The sequence below is a fragment of the Aptenodytes patagonicus genome, chromosome 5 (genome assembly GCF_965638725.1).
Source record: "Aptenodytes patagonicus chromosome 5, bAptPat1.pri.cur, whole genome shotgun sequence".
In the NCBI taxonomy this organism is placed as follows: Eukaryota; Metazoa; Chordata; class Aves; order Sphenisciformes; family Spheniscidae; genus Aptenodytes; species Aptenodytes patagonicus.
Genome location: NC_134953.1, coordinates 41797613 through 41821982, shown reverse-complemented (window position 1 = coordinate 41821982; position 24370 = coordinate 41797613). Strand labels below are relative to the sequence as shown.

The window sequence follows — 24370 nt, the reverse complement described above, 5'->3', positions numbered from 1 at the left end:
GCCAAATGGGTGGAACCCTTTGAGCTAGAGAATTGATCCACAAAACTTGCCTTGCTGAAAGCGTGCGTCGAAAACACCAATGTGATACAGCAAAGGCCCATTTCACTGCTTGCAGGACCATTAATGAAGTGACTTATCAGTCAGATGATATCAGGGCATATTTTGTCCGTGTGGGAATGGAGAAGAATAGGGACTTGAGGGGAATCCAAAGTATAGCCACCAAAATACAGCTGCCAGCCTTTACTCTTGGTAAGTCCTCAATGCTAGCGAAGACGCAGAGGTTTTTATTTTATTTCATGCTCTGTCTATATGAAAAATAACTTGCATTGTCCTCCATCAATATGGAATAGTTTCTTACAGCTGACATAAAAATGCATAGTTTGGATGCAAGCTAAAGCTCCACAAAATCAGCTCAGCTGTAAATTAAATATCAATGTTGAATTCAATAATGCTCAATATTTTGGCAGAAACGCAGCATTTTCCAATCTTCTTGCCTCGAGTAAAGCATCACTTGCATTATTTAGTATTTGCTTTACGGAGATGTCAAAGGAAGTTGCAAATTTATTTCCATTAATTGATCAATTTATTTCTTTTGGTTTCTTTATCTGGTTGATACATCAAAGAAAGCAATTTATTTCCTACATGGAAAACTGCACTGCGTAGGCTGCCAACTAGGAAAAGAAAATGGGTAAAATTCCTTCTGTTTATAGCTGTGTTAGACCCTTTAGTTCCACGAGAGGTGAATTTGGCTCATGGTCTGGGGAGTTTATTGTTGTGTTTAATGTTCCAGGTTGCTTAATTACGCAACAGGAGAATGGGAGGCTTTCTCCAGTACAATAAATTGTAATTATACAGCACATTTATTACTAAACCATACTGAAAGAGAAGCAGCCTACCCGTATCTCTTCTCTTGCTGTAGTGTCAAAGATCAAATACCTTTGCCTTTCAATTCCAGCCTTCCTCAGGCTACTGTCCTGTTCAATCTTTCTCTTTGAAAAAAATAGTTCTATTTTCTCCTGCAGGAGCTGAGTTTGTCTAGTGAAGTCTCTCGCGGACTGTGTTGTGGCTTGGTAGAAGAATACAGCTGTCTGAGGAGGACCGGGGAGCTGCTCGGCTCTGGCATCAGAAGCATTGCAGAGCTTTGGAAAAGGGGAGAAGGAGCAGCAGAGGTGGGCTCAGAGCCATAAAACACCATCTGCCTTGTAGCTGGGGGTGGTGGACCAAGGCAAAGGTTACTCAAGTGGCTTCCTGTGCTCTGACCACCTCTCAAACCGGTCGGTTCATTCCTAAAGATCTCTTTGAGACTGTATTCAGCTGTGTCCAGAGGTTGCAAAGCTTGAGAGCAAGGAGCAGCTCGTCCTTGCAGGGAACCCTGCGAGGACAACCCCACGGCACCCTGTTAAAAACCAGGAGGGACGGTGGGGAAAGGCAGCATACTTTAACCTGGTTACTTTAACCCAGTAACTTTAACTTGCATTACTTGTGGTGCAGAGGTGGACCAGGCTGCAGTGGGCTTTGTGCCCTGGGCTTAGGACGGGACAGAAACGGTGTCATCGTGAGCTGTTGTTTGTGATAGTAATGCATCCCCTGTGCCAAGGCACTGCCTTTCAGTAGCGAGAAGGTCACTTGGGATTAACCAAGAGCAAACTAAGCGGAGAGCTGCCACTCGGTCGCAAGGTGGGAATGTAAAATACAGCCTCACTAGGGCATTGCTTGTGTTCCTATGAGTGAAACCTTTCCTTTGGAGAATGCTGTAGGTCTAGAGGAGGAGATTCATCCATGCTTTGCAGGAACAGAGGTTGCTTTCATGTTCAAACTGATTTAGGGAGGCTTTTCTGAAACAACATAATTTCCATCATCGTCACATTCTTGTGTTCCTTCTGATTGTTTCAAATAGACACAAGATAAATTTTATATAGCCATTTCATCTGCATGTAGTAACTTTATATTCAAATTTGCAAAATAAGAAACAGCCGCTGGAATCAAAACAACACTTCATTAGCAGAACTGGTAGAAAATGCTTTTAAATGACTGTGTATGAAATTCATATTCATTAGTTTTCAAAAAAGCAAGTTTTAGTTTTGTTCTGACAAACAAGGCCATCGTGTCACATCATATATTTCTGGAAGAATCAGGTTTTGTAGCAAGAAACACATCCAGAGTCTTGTGTGTGTCTTCTCCGCAATCGATGCTTCAAACAACTTTATTAGGAATAAAACTAGTTTGAATGCAAATGTTAAATGAGCATTTAAATCATTCTTGTTTTTTTTTATAAACAAAGCACTTTTAAATTGCTAAGCAGTTAAGAGTAATTACTGGTAACTGCCTCCAAATTTGAGCAGTTCTCATATAGAAAATCCTTATTGAATGCATCAGAAAAAATGCTGCTTGTCTTTTTGTCTGACTAATATCCAAACCCTACCCCATCTTGGGTCATGAGAAATTTTAACTATAATCTTTCACTTAATGTCAGTGGCTTTTTGGGTTTGCCATGAAACAGAAACTATATTGAATTTGAGCATTTTGTGCTTGCCCAAGGGTTTCCTGAAGCTTATGGTTTTCTGCTGAACTCTATAGCTGCTGCTTGAAACTGAAAGGTGACAGTGGGTAGGGATAACTATATAGAAATCTAAATAACTTCTACCTTTTGGAAGTTGACTCCCTCTTCTGTAAGTGAAATTAGTTTGCTTTGGTTTTGTTTTTGTAGAACATCATCTTACGTATTCTTGCCTGTATCCACAATATTGTGCTGGGAAATCTTCTCCAGACTTTTTAAATGAGTATTTTAATTTCATCACCAATATGCTTCTTGTGTACTGGGAGAAATGGTTGATGCAGTAAAAGGGTCATGAAGACTGTAGTAAAAATAATCTGTGCAATATTGTGCTTTCCATCTCAAATCTCAAAGTCCTTTGCCATAATCAGGCAGGAATTTGTCAAGGTACGGCAGTGAGAGCTCAATTTTCTACATGTGAAAAATAGGCTGTAAATTGATGGGAGCTGAGCTAATATTTCTGTGTATTACTCCAGTGAGCTCTTTCCAACCCCAAGGCGGTCCTTTCCAGCATTGTCACTCCCTCGTGGGGATTTTCATCTCCTCTTCCTCCCAACCCTTGGAGAGCATCTGTGGATGATGAAGCATTGACTTGTAATCATGCATGATCATGAGTGAACCACAGAATTTTTTAATACAGTAAGAAATGCTTCCCCCCAAAAAAAACCCACTGAGCTGTAAGAAGCAGAACCCAGCTTCTTATTTTTAAGTCCTTATAAGAAAATAAATGGGTTATGGGAATATATGTAGCTTTCTTACAAAGGTGAATGGTCAGCATGGATTGCTTTGGGAAGCAACAGATGACATCTTGAGTAGTGGGACAGATCTCAAAATGCTTTTGAATAATGTGATCTATTTGTGCATTACTGCTCAGATTTCACTGTCTTTTCTCTGGAATCGGTTATGACTCCATGAGCTAAAAGTGAGGTAAACTCATTCCCTTTGCGGATATTTGTTGCAGAGCTTTTTGCAGAAATATCCCCGTTTCAGCTCTGCTGAAACTCAGTTCTATTAAAAATAAAAAAAAGTATTCTTCAAAATCATTTAGGAGTCTCTGAAGTGCGTGAGGCACCATTAAAGGTTGATTTTGCTCATTCTTGAGATAAATATCTGTTTTTGTGCTTCATATTAGATTGGTACTGAATATGAACAAATGAATCAAACATTTATTAAAAAAATAATAAAAATAAACTAACTTTTAAAGGGAAGTTAGCCTATACAAGGAATGGAATTGGGGTCTATTTGAAGCCAACAATATATCAGCAACCTCAGAATTTAATTCTCAGGGTTATTTATTAGCCCTGAAGTATTATACTCTATATTTTAGTATTTGTGATTGCTTTACTGTGTGAATATAGGTGAGTGCATTCTTGGCAGGTCTTTAATTAGGTGCTAACTGTGCAGTATCAATGGCTAGTATTAATACTCAACATGACAGATGCCACATCCTTACACTTTGTTTGCCTTTACACATTGCCATCCTATGTATTTCTCCCTGCTGTGATGGGAGCTGCAGAACTGTGCACATCGCGACTGCCAGCCCACCATAACTGGCCAGTGTCTCCCAAAGGAAATGGCATGTTCTCCTCCTTATATAAAAGTGTGTGTGTGTAGACATATAGATATATATGTACTTATATAAGTAAGCAATCATAAGTACATTTGCTGCTTTACTAGTGATAATTTTAAAGACTTGCTCTTAATATTGAAATATGTACTTGCTTTCTGGTAGTAATTTCATAGTAGCAATAATATATATATGCACACTTGCTTATTAGTAATAACTTGTAATAAAGAAATTCTAATAAACAACCTCCTTCCCTCCCCTCCCCCCCCCCCCCCCCAACTCTCTGTGCTTCTGTGTTACAGAACACACTGCTGCAATTTTACACTCCCACAGGCCCGGTAACCTTTAGATCATGATATTTATCAAACAGTAACTTTTTGTTTCATAAATAACAAGTGTGGGTTTTTTAATTTATTTTTTTTAATCAGATCTTGGGATCTATTGCACCAGACAGTTTAAGACCCCTTTCCCTCCAAAATACTTTGTGCCCTTTAAAGGCACCCTTTAAAGTTTGCCCTGTCTTAATACAATACCTTCTTCCATTCACCTCTACATACCGTTACCCTCTTTCTTTATTCTGCTGTGGAAATATTTGAAGTTTTATGCTCAATTTGAATTACCTTATTATGTGTCTAGTAGGGATATGGTGTCTAAACTTGTTTCAGAGTCCTCAAAGTTTGCTTTTGCTCATTGGTGTGTTGTTTTGGTAGAGTAGCATGGCTACTTGCTTTGAGGGGTATTGTGGGTATAGTGGCGTAGATTTACACACAGATACGTAGGGCTGACAGGACTGTGTTTTAGAGCATATATATAATGTAGGAGAAGTTTCTTTTTGTCATGGTGGTCTTGCTTTGTGGTAAGTACCTCTGGATTCCCTCTGCAGGAGGGAGGGTTGTATAATCTCTTATCAAATTAATTGGAGTTACCTATTTTTGCAAGCATTTGAGGCTCAGTTTAGTATCTAACATACAAATGCAGATAGCCGTAAGGCGGGTGAGAGCCAGTAAACACTGATCTTCCATCTTGCCATGTATAGACCTACAGAGAGCAAGTCAGTGATGCACTAGGGGTTGGTGTAGCAGGATCCCTTAACAATCTGCTTCCCAATTTGGGATGAGAGGAGGCTTTTTAGTGACTGATAACCTTTTTAAATTCTCACTTTTCTGTCTTGCACTTTATTTGTTACAGCCTAAATAGTGGTCGTAGGCGCGATAACCCCGTGTTCCCCCCATGCTTCTCATCGTGGCATCACTTGTGTGTGCACAAGGTCGTGGGGCTGTTTTCAGTTCCTTCCCTTCTCCTGGTTCTTGTTCCTCAGATGTCCTTAGAAACCCCCAGATTGGCCCTGAGCTGCTTTCTTTCCATTCAACCTTTGCTTTAAAATCCCCCTCACGTGTCTCCTCTCGGCACGGTATTGGTAAGCATATAAAGCAGACTTGCTCTTGTAAGATGAAATGTTCAAAAAGGAAAGGTACAGTGAGATGGGAATTAAATAATGGCCACGGGTCAAAGTAATTTTCCTTTTGATAATAGCAGTGTTATTCATGGATTAATGTTCTCAGGGATTAGTTTCTCAGTGAAAATGAGCAAAATTACTCCGTGGTTTTCATGTGTGGTGTTAAAAGACCTAAATCTTTTCCTTTTTCAACACAAAAATTGGACAAAATTTCACCTGAAAGTGTAATATGCGAAACAAAGTTCACATTGAGCTTAGTGTACTAGTAAGTATTTCTTGACCGTACAGAAACTCCACTAAGAAAACTCAAGTGTTGAAAGCTTATATATGCAATGGTTGGGTTTTTTCCTGAGTTTATGCCCTCTCCTTCATAATACATTTAATTGGTTTTCAAATCGTAGGACTCCTGGTGGTTTTATTCACCACCAATTTTATTTATTATAATCAAATACTTTTTAAAACTTAAGTCTGAAAGAACTTAATTTCCTTTTTAAAATGGTCTTTTGTTTTTTTCTTTCTCACAGATGGGAAGGTTGAAGTGACAAAAGAAGGTGTGAAGCTGTGCACCATGGGACCTGGCAAAGTCTTTGGGGAGTTAGCCATCCTCTACAATTGCACCCGAACAGCAACTGTCAAAAGTAAGATCATTTTTGAACTTTGATGTTGAATCACTTGGGATTTCATTGGGAAGTAGGGTTCTTCTCATCTCTCCTTTGGAGCTGCAGCCTCTGTTAGATGTTCCACTTTCATAATTAATTAAACTCTTTATGGCATGGAATTTAGCCACTGTGAGCAAGAAGAAGATGGAAAAGAAGTGCTTTACCGGATTCTTTCACTCAGGTTTGTTCATGTGGGGAATCTCCTACATTAATGCAGTGGTTGATGCTACCTTAAGCATAGGAGCCTGTAGCTAATACCATAGCTTTCCTTGCAATTCCTGCTGAATCTCATGATATGGCTGTTGCTTAGAAGAGCGTATCTGACCCTTGTAGGTGTAAGACTTCAAGGGAAACTCTGTAAGTAAAGCTTATGTATTTTTTTCAGGACGAGTCATTGTTTTCCCCCTCAACTGACTAAACAAAATTGGGGAAAAAAAAAACCTGGATGGCACTAATCTCCTGCTCTAAGTCTTCCGTGCTTCTCCTGTAATCTGGTTTCTTTTATGAGTGTTCTGGACAAAAGCCTGGGTTGTACAATAAGTAGAGGGAAATCACATTGCTATGTACAACATAAATATGTTTTTATTTAAATTCAGATTAATAGTTGAGATTTGGGATACAAAAGGATACAAAAGGGACTATCACAGTCCTCCTTCATCTTGAGGATAAGCGTTTATGGTGACATCTTAAGTGGAGAGGTTTTATAGGAGATGATAAATAGTTCTGTGGTTTAAAGATGCTGTAGGGGTGAAGTTAGAAGGGGTAGATCGGATAGAAACTTTGTTTGTTACAAAGACAAACAAGTGGTACCAAAATAATGAGACATGTGAGTCCCTGTCCAGAAGAAAGCCTTTTAGAAATACCTAATTTTGCTTCAAAAAGAGAGAGAAAGAGAGAGAACAACTGGGCAGAAATGGCAAAACAGGAAAAGATTACTAGATTTTTTTTGTGAAGAACATGCTGTTCTCTATAATCCTAAAGAACCTGACTGATGTACTCGTATTTTCACCTGCCCAAACCTTGCTGGTTTACGAGTACTGTTTATTGCAGGTAAATCCTTGGCTACAACACAGTCAGTTCATCAGTGGCACAATTTATGCTTCAGAGTAATCCAAATGATTAGCAAATGCTTTGGAGTAATCCCAAATGTTGTAGCAAATGTGCATATTGCACAAGTCACGCCTCGCCCCATGGGGACAGCCCCAGAGACCTCCAGGCTGCTTCAGACAGTGTGTTGGGCTGCTCTTCTACGAGATACTTTATCTCCTTCCCCCTAGTACACCAAGGGGAGTATGAGTGCGAATGGGAAGCAGGTGTTGATCCACCCTCTCCTCCCCATACCTTCATGCCCTGTAGGTGCATTATCCATGTAGCCGTATAGCCTGTTTTTCTGTCCAATTAAAAGTTTGGGGGATTGATGATGGCGATGAATTCAGATAAGCAGCAGGCTTATGTGATAATACAGTTATATAAAGTTGGAAAGAGCAGAGAAAGAGAGGAGATGGTCGAATCCTAGGAAAGGAAATGAGTGTATGGTTATTGTTTAGTTCCCCTTAGAAATGTAGTGCTAAAAGGGTCCTGATCCAATGGTACTATGAGCACTACATCATGTAACCCTGCATAATCACACTGTTCTTGTGTTGTGTCCACTTCAACCTGTTTGTACAAGTTACTCCAATAGGAAATAATAGTGGCAGCAGTTTTTACTATCAGTTTTACTATTACTCGCTTTTTCATGTACTAAGTCTCTTCTCTTGAGCAAAATTCCAGATTGCCACTTGGCACTTAGTTTTACTGAATCCTTTTTTCTTGGTTAAATTGGGGGCAGTAGTAAGGTCACTTCTGTAACCATCCTCAGAGAGATCTTTCTTCAAGAATGAGGTGTCTGCATTTATTGTTATATTCTGTTGCTTTCCCACCGGCATTGTAAAATTATGGTAATTATGCACCTTCTTCTGCTGGCAGCTGTCAGGCATGTAATCTCATTTCCAACACCAGTAAGTGACTTCTAGGTATTTTCTCTCTCATTATTGCATGAGTAAGTAGCAATTGTGATTGTAATCGGCTTTATATCCTTTCAAGTGTGGTGGCACACAGGGTCACAGCTTGACTTTGGGGAACTGTTTCAGCTAGACCCAGCTGAACAGAGGTCTTGGAGGTGTGCAGATCAATTTAGGGCATATTATTGACGTTAGTTGTTGCCACTGCTGCTAACAAACAACTTCAAACATCTGTTTGTTCTTTTGGATAAATGATAAATAAATGTCAAATCTCTAGAAAGGTGAAAGCTGGTAAATATTCCATCAAGTCTGATGATAACTTCGATCATTACAAGGTTTATTTCAGTAGAAATGAACAATTGATGATTGTAATGAGAATAGACACGCAGTCAACATTGATGCTGGAGGTGGTGAAGATGTGTCAAGGGGCATCATCCAACTTTCATTTGGAGAAACACTTTAAGTTAGGGCTTCCCAGTTTTCAGGAGATAGATTTCCATTACCTCCAGAGTGTCAGAAGTGTTTTTTGATGTGCCTGCCAGTACTTCATTACAAGGACGTTAAGTATTTCTTTTTGAAAAATGAAGTTGCAGCAAAGACTGAATGAAGGATGCATTATGGTAGTGTGAAGCTCAACAGTGCCTTTGGGCTGTAGTGATGTGTCAGCTGTGTTGACATCTCTTGCTGTAACTCGTTTGTATGTGTAATCTTGATTTGGATTTGTAAATAATTTTTTAGTGTCATTACTCACTGCATTAGTCTACACGGGCTCTTCAGCTGGTGCTCGCTCTGTAGGAGATTGCAAACTTGAAGGGATACATCACTGTAGGAGGGACTTCGTCTTTTAAAAATAATTTAGAAGACTTTAAATTTTAATTATTCTAATCTGACTCCTTCTGGTTCATTACAACCTCTTTAATAAGACAACCCAGGTCTTTTGAAAGCCTGCCCCAAGAGAATTATTATAATATTTTTTCAATATTATTACAGCCTTAAGTAAAAGCAGGATGGGGTCTAACCAGGGCCTGGGAAGAAAGAGCGACCAAACCCTTGGGTGTTCAGAAGCACTGAGGAAGGTAGGGCCACATCTCATGACACGTGGCCTCATCTTTAAGATAACTGCTTACAATTTTTTGACATCCGATTTTTTTTTTTTTTTTTTGGTTTTTCTGAAGCTTTTGCTTTACGTTTCCGGATATTACAGAAAGACTAATCATTGTTTTTTCTGGTGGAGACTGTTCAGTCTGATGCTCCAAGTATCTCTCTGTCATGGCTTTCTGAAGCGCTGGTGTTCACAGATCGGCTTCCATTACATAAACAGCTAAATCCAAATCAGCAGCTAATTTTTTCCTCTATCAGTATTCATTATCCAGAGTTCTCAAGTGCTTAAATGCAAAACTTGACTCTACTTGCAATTTAAAGCAGAATCACAGACTTTCCTCCCTGATTCCAACAAATAATTAAATTCAATGCAGTAGAATAAGGAACAGAAAACTCCACTCATTATGGATAAATTATCTCACAGCTAAAATGATGTCTCTAATCCCCTGGGAGAGGGTATTCTCCAAATAACACCTGTTTACCCATGTATCTCAAATTGCTATTGTTGCCTCTTTGGGGAAGCTAGTTGAGTGTCTTAAAATAGTAAAGGCGGAAAGCTGTGTTTTCAGATCACTCAGAAACAACACTGTTGACTCAGCGTGTGATCCAAATATTAAAAATATGCTGGGTTTTGTTGTTTTTGTTTACCTCTGCTCTGGCTGAATACTTTCTCTCTGTAACTCGCTGCCACCTATGTAGGTTAATAACAAGCTGAATGCTGATGTGTCTGAAATCTCTGCCTTGGTCATGCGTTAGCACCAAGGCAAACATTGGTGCACGGGTGACTTGCGGTGGTTGGGAGCCTGGTGTCCTTCTCTTCCTGTCTGTGGGTATAGCATTAGTGTGAGATGCAGTGATGGTAAAGGAGGCTGGACAAGAGATGTGCAGATGCACCTTGGCTCTACCCAAGCCACCCAGCTCAATATTAGACTCCGTTAATTAGGAATCTTTCCTGTACACCAAGAAAGGATTTTGTCTTGCTCATTGTCAAGCAAACAGGATTTCCAAGTGTGTTATCGCAAGAGTCTGAAAGAAGCAAAAATGTATTAAAATTCAAATGTGGTTTTCTTTATTAGTAACATGGGTGGTAGAAGGAACTATGAGATGTCAGAAAAAAACCCAAAAAAACCCCAAACAGTTGAATTCTGGTTGTATATAAAACTTTGTATTTCTTCATTTGATAACACAAAACATCTTCTTAACAAGTGGAAATTCATCTGCTGTTAATGTTGTGCAGTAGTTCTCATTCCTCTTAAAGAATAATCTGATGAGCAGAGTTAAGTAGTAGTACTTTTGCAGGCAGTTTTGGGGAGCACTGACTTTGTGAAAGGAGTGGATTCTTCATGCACTAAGGATATTATATTTATTTGAGAGGTGGCCTTAGCATCTGAAATTATATTCTCTTGGGGGCAAAATTCGAATAAAAACTTCCCACAAAACCGTCTCGATGCAAGGCTGCCGGTTTCAGGGGAGTTATACTCAACACCAGTCCATGTTTTTAGGAAAACAATATTAGCAAAAAAAAAGAAAGCACAAGCTAAAGTTGTTAAACTGTTAAACTATGTAAATCTTTTTTCTGGTGAAACTAAGGGTGTCTCCTCAAAAGCCAGCACAGAAGTTTCTCAAGCTTCTCTGCTTATCAGCAGTGCTAATTGTACAAAACTCAGTGCTGCGCAGCATGATTAAGGCAATAGTTTGCAATTTGTTGCCAAACTTGGATGAGTTTGAATTTTCAACCACCATTTTTTTTAATGGAGTCTTATGGAAATACTTCCCTAGCTTGCTAGCTGCAGCCCCAGAAATTACCCTAACTTTACAAGGAGCTTGGTAACATGGATAATTTGCAAGGTAAAATAAGGCAACAGTCAGTTGCCAATTAAAACTGCAGAGACTCATTAAAAGCCTTTGAGAAGGATGTTGCATTCATATGTTCTCTTCTAACAGTTATGGGAGCTCATGTAAAGTTTGCTCAGATCTTCTTAAAACAGTCACATATGTCAGAAAGAAGTTGACTTTAGATACTCAGCCATTTGATTAAAACCATTCTGATATTAGTTACAGATATGAAACCCGGGTTGGCCAAGCCAGAGGTGATCAGGTCACAGATCAGTGTGGTGTACTTGGTAGGGGATAAATGGATATATCCTTGGAGAAAGTAATTTAAACCCTCCCTTGCACTACCTATATTTTTCTCTGACCTTTACAGTTTTTGCCAAGTAATGTGACAAACTAGAATTAGATTATTCCTCCAAGGGAAAGACAACAAGAGAAAATGATGTTGAAGACAATGGACAAGACGTAGCAGAACTTTTTTTTCCTTCTTCTTGTCAGTAGGCAGGAGCATCTTCAGTATGGCATCTCCGTGGCTCAGGAGATACAAGCATAGGGAGATCCTGACCATGCAGCACAGGGCAGTGAAATTTTAACTGAGAGACAGTCTAATCAAAGAGAAGAACAGTCTGAGATGGGAAGAGCAAAACGAAAAATTCATACAACACCTGGGTTCGTTGTGAATCTGAAATGTCAACAGGCTTGTTGAACTCAGTGGCAAAAATAAGAGCTGGCTGTGGAAACAGGGCAAAAAAAAAGAAAATATGGAGTGATTTGTCTTGGGGTGTATTGATACTTACTGGATTATTACTTATTTTTAAACAGTAAGGAGTACAGTGGCATGGTGTAGACAGGAATGACCAACCATGAAAAGTTTCCATCCAAGGTTGGGCATGCTGCTGTGTCCTGCCTGGTGGCATGCAGGAAAGCATCCACCAGACATAACCCTGGTGTGAAGCGGTCTGTTGTCGTTCTTCTCTGCACATACACCTTCTCTGAGTGAAAATAAGAAGGTCCAGAGTCCAGGCTATGTACTTTATGGACAAATTCTGGTACAGTTTGGGGCATTTCAGGTGCTGCAGCTTGCTGTTGACTGTAGAAACCAGCCAAGGCAGCTCGTTCCTTTGAACTGCGCTTTTAATACGGGAAATGGAAATAAAATGACTGAGCAAAAGAAAATCAGTTTGGATTTGGTTTTGGTTGTGGTTAAGTATCAGGTCAGCACTTAAACTGGTTTCCTTCCACTAGAGTGATTTTTTTTTTTTTTAACCTTGATGCAGTTCTGGTGCCTCAAGATTCAAGTTACCGCATCAATTTCGAGAGCTGTGGCAGCGCTAAGATTTCCAAAGTGTAGCAGCTGACAAAAGCTTTAGGGTTATTGCTTACCCTGACCTTTGTTTTGATGACTTAGTTTCAGTCGTGTGAACTTCAGCTGGTTTCTAGCAGTACAGCAAAGCTGAGCAAAATATTGCAAGCAATGTACAATAAAAAATAATTGACAGGGGAAAGAGACGTTTTCTAATGATGAGTGAGAATGATGCTGATGGTCTTTCATGGAGAAAGCTGATTCAGGGAGTGATGAGGCTATGGAGGAGCAGATACGGGGCTACTTGATGGTCTATTTGTAAGCAGCAGTTTGCTTTGCATTTGTAGAGCTCATGAGCTTGCGGAACTGCATTGCATATTCTTTGTTCCTCCCATTTCTGCATGTGACCTTTCCCCCCTCCCCAGCTGTGTACATATTGGCTTTTGATTATTATTTCAGGATTTTTTGGACAGGAGGGTTTGATCCTTACTGCTTCAGGAGTTTGAGGAGCACTGTCTGTTGAAACGTCTCTGACTCAGGCTTTCACCACTGAGAAGGCTTTAGTATAGAAAGCCACCAATCCTATCTGGGAAATAGATGCTTTCTGCTATACACTACATTTTCTACCCCTGGTAACACAGAAGGAGAGGTAGTGTCTTATTCTGAGTTAAACGCTATAACCCAAAATTCAAAAGTTTCATTCTTTGTCCCATCCCCCCCCCCCCCCCCCCTTCAGTGTTTCTAACATAAAAGGTCTGAAAGAAAAGAAAGTCCCATCTATCCAGTTCCTAAGAATCATGGACTGAAATAAAAAATGACTTATTTATAAGGAAGGTGCAAGCTCTGGCAGCATATTATTTGATTCTCTGAAGAAATGAATTATCTTTCCCATTTTATTAGATCAGTGTATTAATTTCAAGGCTACTGTGTTTCAGTTCCTGGGTTAGGAGCAACTGCAATTTGAGCTGAAAAAGAAGTGAGGGATGGGTGCTGCTGCTACGTGGCTCTGCTGCTTTATAAAGCACCGGCCCTGCCTCCAGGAATTGTCAGTGTGGATTTTTCTTTCTTTGATTTGAGCTGTTATTAAAAACAAGAAATCCCTAGCGCTTGCTTGCTGCTTCCTTAAATGCTCTCGTAGCTGGGGTGTTTGTGTTGCCTTTGTTCTTGAGAAAATCTGCCTTGTCTCTCAAAGTCTTTAAGTAGTGCTTTTAATTAAAATAAACTTTGTTTCTTTTTTCCTTTTCTTTGGATTTTTTTTGTTTTGTTATTAAGAATACAGTTTGTTTAGTTTGCCTGTCTTTGGCATCTTCAGCATCTTGCCAGTCTTTTCAGAATGGAAAGTGTGGCAGTTTAGGGGGTTTTTTTCTTACATCTTTTTCGGTGGCTCATTTGACTGGAATTGTTTGTTTTTCTTTTTTTACTTTTTTTTTTTTTTAAACTGAATGTTTCTTTATCCCCTTTCTTTTTTTCCCTATAAAACTTATTCTGGATTAGTTTTGTCACAGTGCTTACCCAGTACCTGGAGTCTTCCCCTTGGTCCCTGTAGTTGGTTTAATATTGCTATTACCTTTATTGGCTCACCTGCAGATGCTTCGGAGGAGAGACATCAATGTGAGTTGTCTTTTCTAGCGGCGCCAGTTGAGCGATTTTGCTCAGTGAAGACACTACAATCTGTCTTGGAGGCAGGAATGGAAGAAAGATGGTGGAGTGCAGTTGATGGCTTGTATTTGGAGTCTATGAAACATAACATTCCTGTAAAATCAAAGAGAAACTTCTTCAGTACAGTATTTTGGTGTGCATGCCAACGTGTTGGAAAGAGGGCAGGAAACAAATGCAGCAGCATTCCGTGAATCTCTTAGTTTCCCGCTCCTTATTTAGATTATTTCCTAGTTAATTGTAGAATAGCTCAAAGGTTTTAGTCTTGGATTACTCATTTTCTGTAACTCTTCCTTCAGAACCTACTTTTAAGCTTTAGAAAAGGTATTATAAAATAGTGCCTGGAAAACTTACAAATCAATTTAAGTTAAGAGACACCATTAGGAATGAGACTTGAAAACTTTTTGTAGGTAAATTTACAAAATGGAGCAAAGAGAAAACTTGAATGCTAGTTTTATTTTATAAGAGGTTGAATACCTGGAGAAATAAAGGTCTGTAAAACTACTCAGCCCAGTAAAATTCTTGAAGAGCGTTCATCACACATGCTGGCAAGAGCAGGTCCCATAACACCTGGAGGTTTTGGCGTCATGTGCAATTTTAAGACTGGTCTGCTATGTGGTAAAGCTGGAGTGGAGGGAGCGGTTCAGCCCAAATGTAGGTGTGTGCTGCCAGGTAGCCTGGCTGCCCTCTGGAAGGCCATGAGAGTCCCTTGTAGACCCTGAGCCATATCTGTTCATCCCTGGATGATGTCTGGGGTAGACTGCAGAGCTACAAAAAGCTCTGAATAGCTGCATTCAGGTCACTGAATACAGTCTCACAGTCTGGGATCATATCCTGCATATAACATGTTCCTGTTGCAGAGAATAACTTTCCTCTCCTTCAGATACATAAAATTATATAAAACTCAATAGTATGAAATAATTTTATTACACGAAAAAGCTTTCCGTGTAAGTCCACATTTAAAAACTATATAGACCTGTTTGCCAGAGCTCAGAATGATATATTTGTTGTGTCTGGTACAGAAGAAGTATGATCATCATGCAGGGGAAATGAAGCATTTGGCTTGTTTTTAAATACTCTTGAGAATGATTTTGTTGATATTTTTCATGTTGTTTTAATTGCAGATTTGGATAATCTGAGAAACCATCACAGTTAAACACATACATAAGTAGATTATGACTTTCTCCATGCAACCCTTGAAGGAGCAGTTAATATTAACAGCAGCTGTAAAATAATTACTTCACAAGAGCTTCCTTTTCATCCCCTCTTATGCATGTCTCCAAAAACATTACTGATGCATGAAATATGGCTAGAGCAGTTTTGATAAATGAGAGGACTGAACTTTGCTAATGATAGTAAACCTTCGCTTTAAGCAGAGTTCGATAAACAAGGGAATGCAATAGTAATATTTGCCATTTATATTAATTTATGGGCTCAACAATACTTGGTCTTTCCTTAGACTAAAATGCAACAGGCTGCACAGGGTCTGGTTTTGACTCACCAATATACCACAGTTTCTTCTTCTAGACTATTTCCTGGTACTTATTGTGGATCAAAAAGCTGCTTGGTACTAAGACAGACACAAATGATCACTTTGTGTTTCAGAGCCAAAGCAAGTATCCCCTTTTGTTCTCTAAAGCCACTTTAGAAGATGCTTGATGAAATGAAATCACCCCATGCTGCCTATCCTGCTTTCGGCAGGGATAGAGTTAATTTCCTTCCTAGTAGCTGGTACAGTGCTGTGTTTTGGATTTAGGATGAGAACAATGTTGATAACACACCGATGTTTTAGTTGTTACTAGGTAATGCTTACACTAGCCAAGAACTTTTTAGTTTTCCATGCTCTACCGACTGAGAAGGCTGCAGGTGCACAAGAAGGTGGGAGGGGGGCACAGCCAAACTGGCCAAGGGGGTATTCCATACCATGTGACGTCATGCACAGTACATAAACTGGGGAAAGCTGGCCGGGGGGGCCGCTGCTCGGGGACTGGCTGGGCATCAGTCAGCAGGTGGTGAGCAATTGCACTGTGCATCACTTGCTTTGTGTATTATTATTATTATTATTATTATTATTATTATTATTATTATTATTATTGTTATTATTATAAAACATAGTTTTTGAAGATATTTTTACCCTTCGTATATCATGGTTTCTTTCTGAGTTACAATGGAATAATTTTAAAGATTTGATTATACCTTTCTGTATTGGAGGAGTTGTGCTTCCCTATATTTGAAGTCCACCACTTTCAATAAACTTCCATTAAGGTGATCTTAAAACAAAGTCTCCCAACAATAAGCTCAAATACGTAACTAGTCAGTAAATGTTGTAATTTGTGTTGCTTTCAGCAAAGCTATAGCACCATTATCTCCACTGACTGATGTGTTTGGTCCCTTTGGAATGTGCTCATCCTGCTGCCTCTGCCATCTCTGGTCGCAATGGGCTCCAGATCTTCCCAACCCACAGGGAAGAGTAGTATTTTTTTCAGTGTTAAACCTGTCTGCTACAAGTTTCATTGATTTTTTTTTTTAATTATTTTTTATTTTTAATTATTATTTCTTTCCCCCCATTTGCAATATTGTGGGGTTTGGTGAAAACAGTTCTGCATTAATTTTATTTGCTGCCTTGATGACACCACGCCTTCTACTTTCCAGATTGCAGATTGCCAACCTGTTCAGCCTCTTCTTGTAAGGCAGCTGGTCCATTCCAGGAAAATGTTGTTACCTCCTTTGGACTTTCTAAAGTCTCACTGGGTCCTCTTTGGGGTGAGGAGAACAAACTGCCTTATAGCGTGGGAGATCTGGGAGTGCCAAGGGGTTATTTAGCAGCAGGTGATACCCTCAGTCTTGTTTGTTGTATGATGTTCAATATCCGCAACAGATTTTGGTGTCTGGTCTTGTTTAACAAAACACAAACATTGTTAAAAAACTAACTGTGGAAATAAACAGGGAGGTTTTCCTTTCTAGACTGTTGAAGGAAACAGGCTGAAAGCTGGACCACGGCCTGTGTAGGTGGGAGCTGCGCAGCAGGGAGGGGACAGGGATGAGCCTGGTGGTGGGGCATGTGCCGGGGCGCTGTGCCTGTGGGTGGGTCTGCAGTCGGTGAGGCTGCACCCCTGGTTCCAGCAGAGGATTTGTGCCCGGAGCGCAGCTCATCTGCTCCTACCAGCATGCTTTTGTGTTGGGAATTTCTGATGTCCAAGTTGGACTTTCAAAATCTAAGGAACATATAATGCTGTCATTTATAACCTTAGCATTACAAATAGGGAATCCAAAATTTCTTGGCATATAACACTTTTTTAAATTTTACATTGTAGTTCTGTGAACTTGTGTTCGGACTTATCAGCTATTAGTTACTTTAAATAAAAATAAAATTAATTGCACTATTCCCATTGTGCTTCCCAAATATTAGCAAGAAAGAAAAAAAGAGTGAATTAGAAGGATTTTTTTTTTGTTCCTGTATTGACTTTTTTCTGCCCTCCAACAAGTAAGAGATCAACAAAGAGTAATTGTATCATCTACTGTGTTTTGGTATCTTTTAAGTTGTGAACTCGTTCTCCCTTATTTGGTCTTTAAAATTTGCCCCTGAACGGTTTATGGTAAATTCTTTAGCTTCTGTAGGATTTCTGACTCTCCAACTAAAGTAACTGTAGATACGTGCACAGTTTCCTACATTTTGTCCATGTTAAAAGCTAAGGAAATATTTTAGCATCAGGCTGCCTCAGGGTGGGCTATCTATTAGTATAGTTTACACAAGAAAAATTACAAATAAAACTATGGACGGTTCTAGGGCCCTTATAAAGGCGAGCAACACCCCCTGTACAGCGCTTGCTCCTTGGGTAATGATGCCCTCAGCTTCTGGATGTGAGCAGTCCTTTTTTCCCCTGGGTGTTTGCAGGGAAGCAGTTTGTCTCCATAGACAATTAGCTTGAAATTAGCTTGAAACCTACTTTCATGCTTCTCTGGAAAGCTATTTAACAATAAGTTTTTCTTCTCCCTTCCCCTTGTTCATACTCTCTTGCTAGCTCTACTTTTGAATCTCAAACCGAGGCGCTTCATCCCTTTGTGAAGGATATTCTCTTTCCTGGGGCAGTGCCTTCGCAAAGCAGCATTAACATGCAGCACAACATGAGCAGTAAGATTTATTCTCCGCACAGTTAAAGGTCATCGGTAGATCTCCACAGATGTTTAAAGAGCACATAAAGGATGCCCAAAGTGCTTTTGTTGACAGACTGGCACTGTTTGTTGTCCTATGTTGTTTTACAGTGAGCAAAATGGAGACCAGGAGCGGGTCCAGTTCAGTCTGGAGATCCAGAGCAGCGCTCCTGCTTTTAGTGCCTGTGCAGTGAAGAAATACGTGTGCAAACACTGAAACTAAAAGTATTGTTCTCTTAAATACTCCCCAAGTATAATGCTAATTATAATTTACTTATTTTTGCATGCTTTTTTTAGCTATCACATGGCTCAAAATAAGGTTGGGCACCCCTATAACAGTGTTGGATCAGTGGAGGGCATCTTCCAGTTGTATTTGTGGACATCCCTGGAGGAGGAGAGCTCTTGGCAGCAGGAGAGGGACAGTGGGGAAATGGGGGAGAAGAGCAGACAGCACGTGTGGGATTATGGAGGAGGGGATGGAGAGCAGCTTTTGTGGGAAATCAGGAGGGACTGTGGAGTTTGTTGTGACTGACAAAGCTGCTGGAAGTTGCTGATTTCGTGGGGAAGTAGGTGGCTCTTTTGGAAAGCTGTCTCCACTCTTGTTTTCCTTGCATGGATATTTTCAGAGTAAGAGGTGTTGGTGGAGCAGATGGGGATGCCATGTGCTGTATTATATAGTCTTTGAGGTTATATTTAATATATGGAAAAACAAAATAGAGATGGAAGAAAACACGTCTATCTACTACACTGCCGACTTTGCTAGTAGATTTTTTTTCCCCACTATTCACCATCTGTGATTGCTGATTTACCTTTAGGAATTGTGAATTCCTTTGAGCAGGGTCGGTGTCCTCCTATATATTACAATGCTCATTTTTGGGGCTGACGCCCAACTTCTCAGCATTTCCCAAAATAAGCAACTGGGCCAGCAGCATGCAAATTATTTGCCACCTCCTATTCAGGGAGTATAAACTCCACAAAACTGAATTCTTGAACCAGTACTAATAAACAGGTAAGAACAGCTGCAAATCTTTCTTTGTTTCTTCTTCCTTTTAAGCTTTGCTAAATTTTCAGCTGGCTGATAGTAATGGGGCATTAGTTTACTAAACAGAGAGAGGACTAAGAGGAAAGTGTTCCCCTTCTCTGTGGCGGACATAAGGTAGAAGGCGTTTATGGAGACGGCACCTGATGGTGCATTGAACAAAATTACAACCACTGGTTATTTCTCCTGGGATCTTGTGATCAGTTCAGTCAGGGGTCTGATACCAGAGTCTGGGCTTCAGGTTTGCATCTGGCTCACATGGGCTACAGTCTCTGTATCCTTTTCATTCCTGTGCATAAACGTGCAGTTTGTCTTGCTTTAAAAAGCTGTTCAACGTGAAGAGACGATACTGCTCTCTATCATTGTGGGGCCTCTTGCCAGGAAGCAGTCTCTAAAACAAATGCATAGCCACCATGGAGGCTGGTTTTCCGAGCAGACCTTCCTCTGATTGCCCTGGTGATGTATTCTGCAGGCGTGAAGGTCCCCGTAAGGTTTTTAAGGGCACAGATGTGACTTTGCCTGCAAGGGCTTCATCTCCCCTCTCTGCTCTCAGGGATGAAACTCAAGTTCAAGGGACCAAGAAGCAGCCCTCCTGTTGTAGATGTTTTGTAGACTGTGTCGATAAAAAAAAAATGTTCATTATTTAGTGTTCAGTGCACCATCTTTATTCTTGATACATTTGTGTTGCTTTGATCAAGGCGATCCACTATGCGCTTTCATAGTGGAGCTGTTCAGCATCTTGATTTCATGGACGTTGTTTGAATTGGGATTTTTTTACATAGACCAAGCATTGTGGGAAAACGTTTAAAGTTAAGAAATGGCTGTTTAGGGCCACTAGAGCTGTATATTAGCAAGTCTTTGTCTGCCATAGCTTTGTATTACTGCTGTGATATGTCAATTTGAAATGGCGATTAATGTTACACATCAGTTATAGTTCCTAAAAGAAGCAAAATTCTCAATAGGAGCTGAAAAATGCTGCTGTATTTTTGGGGACTTTATACTGTCTCTTAAAACTTACTGGCCTTTTTCATCTGCAGATACTCAGTGACAAAACAACTGAAATCTTCTCTATTATGTAAATCTTCTAACCATAAATCTATTTGCTAGTGGCAACTCAGTTACGTCAGGGAAAAAAATGGTAAGCTTCCAGTGTGTTGTGATACCTTAGATGGAGTCTATAATGACCAATATTTACTCAAGTTTGTGATGCTGTAAAGAAGGCTGTAATTTATTTGTACTTATCTGCTCTAAAGGTTTCTGGCAAAGATGGATTTCATATTATTTAAGTGCCAGTGTTTAAAAGCTCTTGGATACCAAATAAATCGACAAAATGGCAGATAGGCTTTTTAATTAAAAAAAAAGCAACCAAACAAGTTCTCGGTATTGCAGTTCTGAAAAACTCATTACATTTCATGAATTGCATCTTCTCTCTGAATGTAATCAGAACAGGAGCGCTTTTATTTGTCTTTAGACCACAATAAAAACCATCCAGACAACAGACTCTTGATAACTGGATTCACTCTTCCAAAGTTATTTGCAAAAACCTTTACTTCTGAATTTAAAAGTAATCAGTGTTTGAAATGGGTTTGGTGAAGGTCTGCTCTTTTCAGCCTCTGCCTGACACCCAGTAGAGGAAATGAGCTTTAATAAGTGTATCATTTTCTATTAACCAGAGGAAGAAGGAGTGTGTGAAGAGGTTCAACCATATTTTGTTAGGTTTTTCAGGGTAGTCTGAAGCCTCTCTAAACAACATAAAGTGCAGATGCCACCATAAAGCTGTCTTCTACTTGCCTATGACGTGTCCTGGACACTCTAAATTGTTGTTTTGATGGGAATTGAGTTGAAGTCAAGACATTTGAAGCCAGCTGAGCAGCTCAGCTAGCATTGAAAACTAAATGCAGAGATCTAAACAAGGAAAAATCCCTGCTAGCTTTGAAGAATTAGAATTGTCTTTATTTCTGTGTTTGTTTTTCAGCTCTCAGGTTACTCTGCCTGCCTTACCTGTAGTAGAGGGCAGGAGTAACGATTGATTAAATTCACACAACACGCCCAGCTCAGAGCCTGTCTTTTTAAACTTAGATTTTCTTTCACAGGCAAGGCAAAGGGGAGAATTTCTTTGTGGCAGAGTATCAGTGTTGAAGAAGGCAGCAGTTGGGAATTTACCAAAATTTGAGGGTAAGTGGTTTCTGGTATGCTAGGCCATCGAGCTGCGATGCTTGTAATGCCATCAGACATGGAGCCACTCAGAGCAAAACATTATTTCCTTAAAGAGATCTCCTAGGCGAAGCTCTCTAGAAGTTACATCCCCAGTGTGTAAGCATGAGGATAACACTTGTTACAGGAGTAATTTGAGCATCACCAAAAAAGTCGTGTAGAGTTGCTCCAGTAAAAGGGCACTTTGTGTAAATGTGTCTGTGAGAGTCGTTGGGAGAGGACCGTGTTCTTATACCAGAAGACAAGAAGAAAATCCAGTGAGCTAGGAGCAAATGGCAGTGAGTTCTCAAAGGACTTATGCTGGGAACTGAGTACAATGCCCAAAGCTTTGTGGTTGGGCTCATCCTTAGAGGAGACAGGAGCGAGCTGGAGGGAGGAGCACTTGGGGGTGGGGAGTCAGAGTGGGGGACGGGAGCTGCCTAGGAAGCGGGCTAAATTGGCTGAGCTCGTCATCCTCGGATGTGAAAATGCCTCATGGCAGGTGTGTCAGTGTTACCAGCACCATTTCAGAAGGATCGAGCGCTTGCCCAGATACACCTCTGTATCTGTGATGGCAGCAGAGACGGTGATGGAATGTGGCTTTCCTGCCTTCCTGGCCCATTCCCTCCTTGATAAGACACATTCTCCACTTAAAAACTGTTTAGCATCTGATTAGATCCCATATTCTCTGTTTGACAAGTCTCTTGAACCACTTCAGAGTCCTGTTTTTTCTTTGAATTTCTTCTCCTCATTTTTCCCTGTGCTTTTATAGTCCTTCATCATTTTCACACACTTCTGTGATTCTTTTCACAGTCATTGCAAGAGATCCCGAATATAGATTTATTGTTGTCAGATACACTCTGCAAAAGAGCAAAGTTTGCTTTGTTCTGTGTTTTCATAACATCTCTGCTCACAGATGTCAAACATGAGTTGCTATCAAAGCCTGTCACATCTCTTTATGCCCTGGCAGAAATATAAACACTGATAGTTTTCTAAGTGTTGAGCAGGAGCCACAGCGGCCGTGGATCAGTTTAGTGTTGCCGGAACTACCGGTGATTGCGGCACTTAAGGGATGTGCAGCATCACTCACAGACCATACCCGTGCTCCTTGCAGTGCACATCCCAACACAGTAATTAGAGCCTGATTGGAATTGCAGAAAGATGCTTTTTGCTGGAAGGGAATAATTAGGAGAAACCATGGTCCCACTTCTGTCTCTGTTTGCTTCAGAGTGGTTTGTTGCTCAGCAAATGATGTATTTCTTCCTTCTACGATGGCGGTGGAGTTGTGTGATGTCTCTCCATCCCTCTGCCCACAGCCACCGTTCGGCGTCCGTGTTTGTGTGTAGGTATTTAAAACATGTTCAGTAGTATTCAGTGTTGAGCAGCTTGTACGAGGGACTCTCCTAGGTTGTGAAGCCGAGATGGGGATATCAAACTGTTGGGGCAGAAATTCAGGTCTGGAAAGGAATATGAATAGTGGGGAACTCCATGACTTGAAGGTAACCTGTTTTCAGGTTTTCCTTCTAGTTACCTTTTTTATGGCTATTTGTGCTGAACTCTATTTTGGCTTTTCAGGTGAAAGATGAGTATTGTTTTGCCTTTTGCTGCCTCTCCAACCACTGATCCAAACTCAGAAAATTGTTGCCTCTCTCATTTATCCCTCTGTGCCCACTCAGGCATTTTAAAGCCTCCATGTATTTGCTCGGGCCTCTAAGTGAGAAGCAAATTTTGCCTAAAGTCTATTGGTCTTATGCTGTATATATGCACACACTCATATATACATATACATATATATGTATTAAAAAAAAAAAGATGTGCACAAATGGCCACTATTTTAGCCAGGAGCCTCAGATAGCACCATAATGCAAAATAAGAAAATCCCACCTCGATCTCACAAGAGGAGGGAGCTGATTGAGAGCTTTTATTGAGAGAGGAGATAAACAAGAGAGATGTTTTATAGCCTCGACATCTACGTGGCATATTTGGTCTGTAGGCTCATAAAACACCACCAGCTGCTGAAAAACATCAATCAAACTGGCCACATCCATAGCCGGGGTGACACATGGGCATCCAGAAAAGTGCATAGCACTGAGAAAGAGGATAATAAATCAGGACTTAAAGGTGTTTTAAAATAATAAAGATATTCAAGTGATTGATCTAAAAAAGTTTATTCTAATCCCTTGCTCTAAGCAGCTTGCAGAGCAACTATTTAGTGCCCTGTTTTCATTGCATCTTAACTGCTGGTTTTGAGGAGGCCTCGTTTGATGGAGAACATTGTGCCATTACAAACCATTAGCTTGTCTTTTATGTCATCCTAAACGGAACTTTTTTTTTCCCCTTTTTGATCACACAGGCACTTGTCGATTTGCACTACAGTCGCTAACGTTTCTGACGCTGCCTGTGGCACAGGCCAAGTTTGATGCTCTTGTATTAAAAATTATGTTGACTAAAATAGAAAGTATTCTCGTGGGGACGTTGTATGTTTTCCTCTTTGCCCTCATTGATGGGCAGTCCTGACTTTCCTCTTTTAAAAGCACAATGCGGGAAGCTGATTATATTTAAAGGAAGGGATTACTTAGTGTTACCTATTCCTGACAGCAGGGAGGAGTTTACTTGTATGCCAGATACCAAAACCTACTGAAAATGATGCATACTATTAACGTTGAGACCAGTAGTATGTGTAAGGCCACCTTTTGTTTACACTGCAGGTAATGACTCCCATTTCCTATCGTATGGGATAGAGCAAAGGTGTAGCTATAGGGGGAATTGAGGAAAATTTAGCTGAATTAGTGAAGCAGTTGAAGGCTGCCTTGCGTTGGGTGTAAAAACTCTTTTGGAGAAACTAAAGTGGTCTATC

General features: G+C 40.2%; 1 protein-coding gene across 3 annotated transcripts in view; it reads left to right on the top strand.

Moving 5' to 3' along the window:
* Positions 1–24370, top strand: part of PRKG1 (protein kinase cGMP-dependent 1) — a 541470-nt gene that overhangs the window by 206194 nt on the left and 310906 nt on the right. For all 3 annotated transcript variants that reach the window (XM_076339487.1, XM_076339489.1, XM_076339486.1), the window contains exon 3: positions 6102–6215. In XM_076339487.1, the coding sequence (XP_076195602.1) occupies positions 6102–6215 (114 nt within the window). The remainder of the gene's footprint in view (positions 1–6101; positions 6216–24370) is intronic.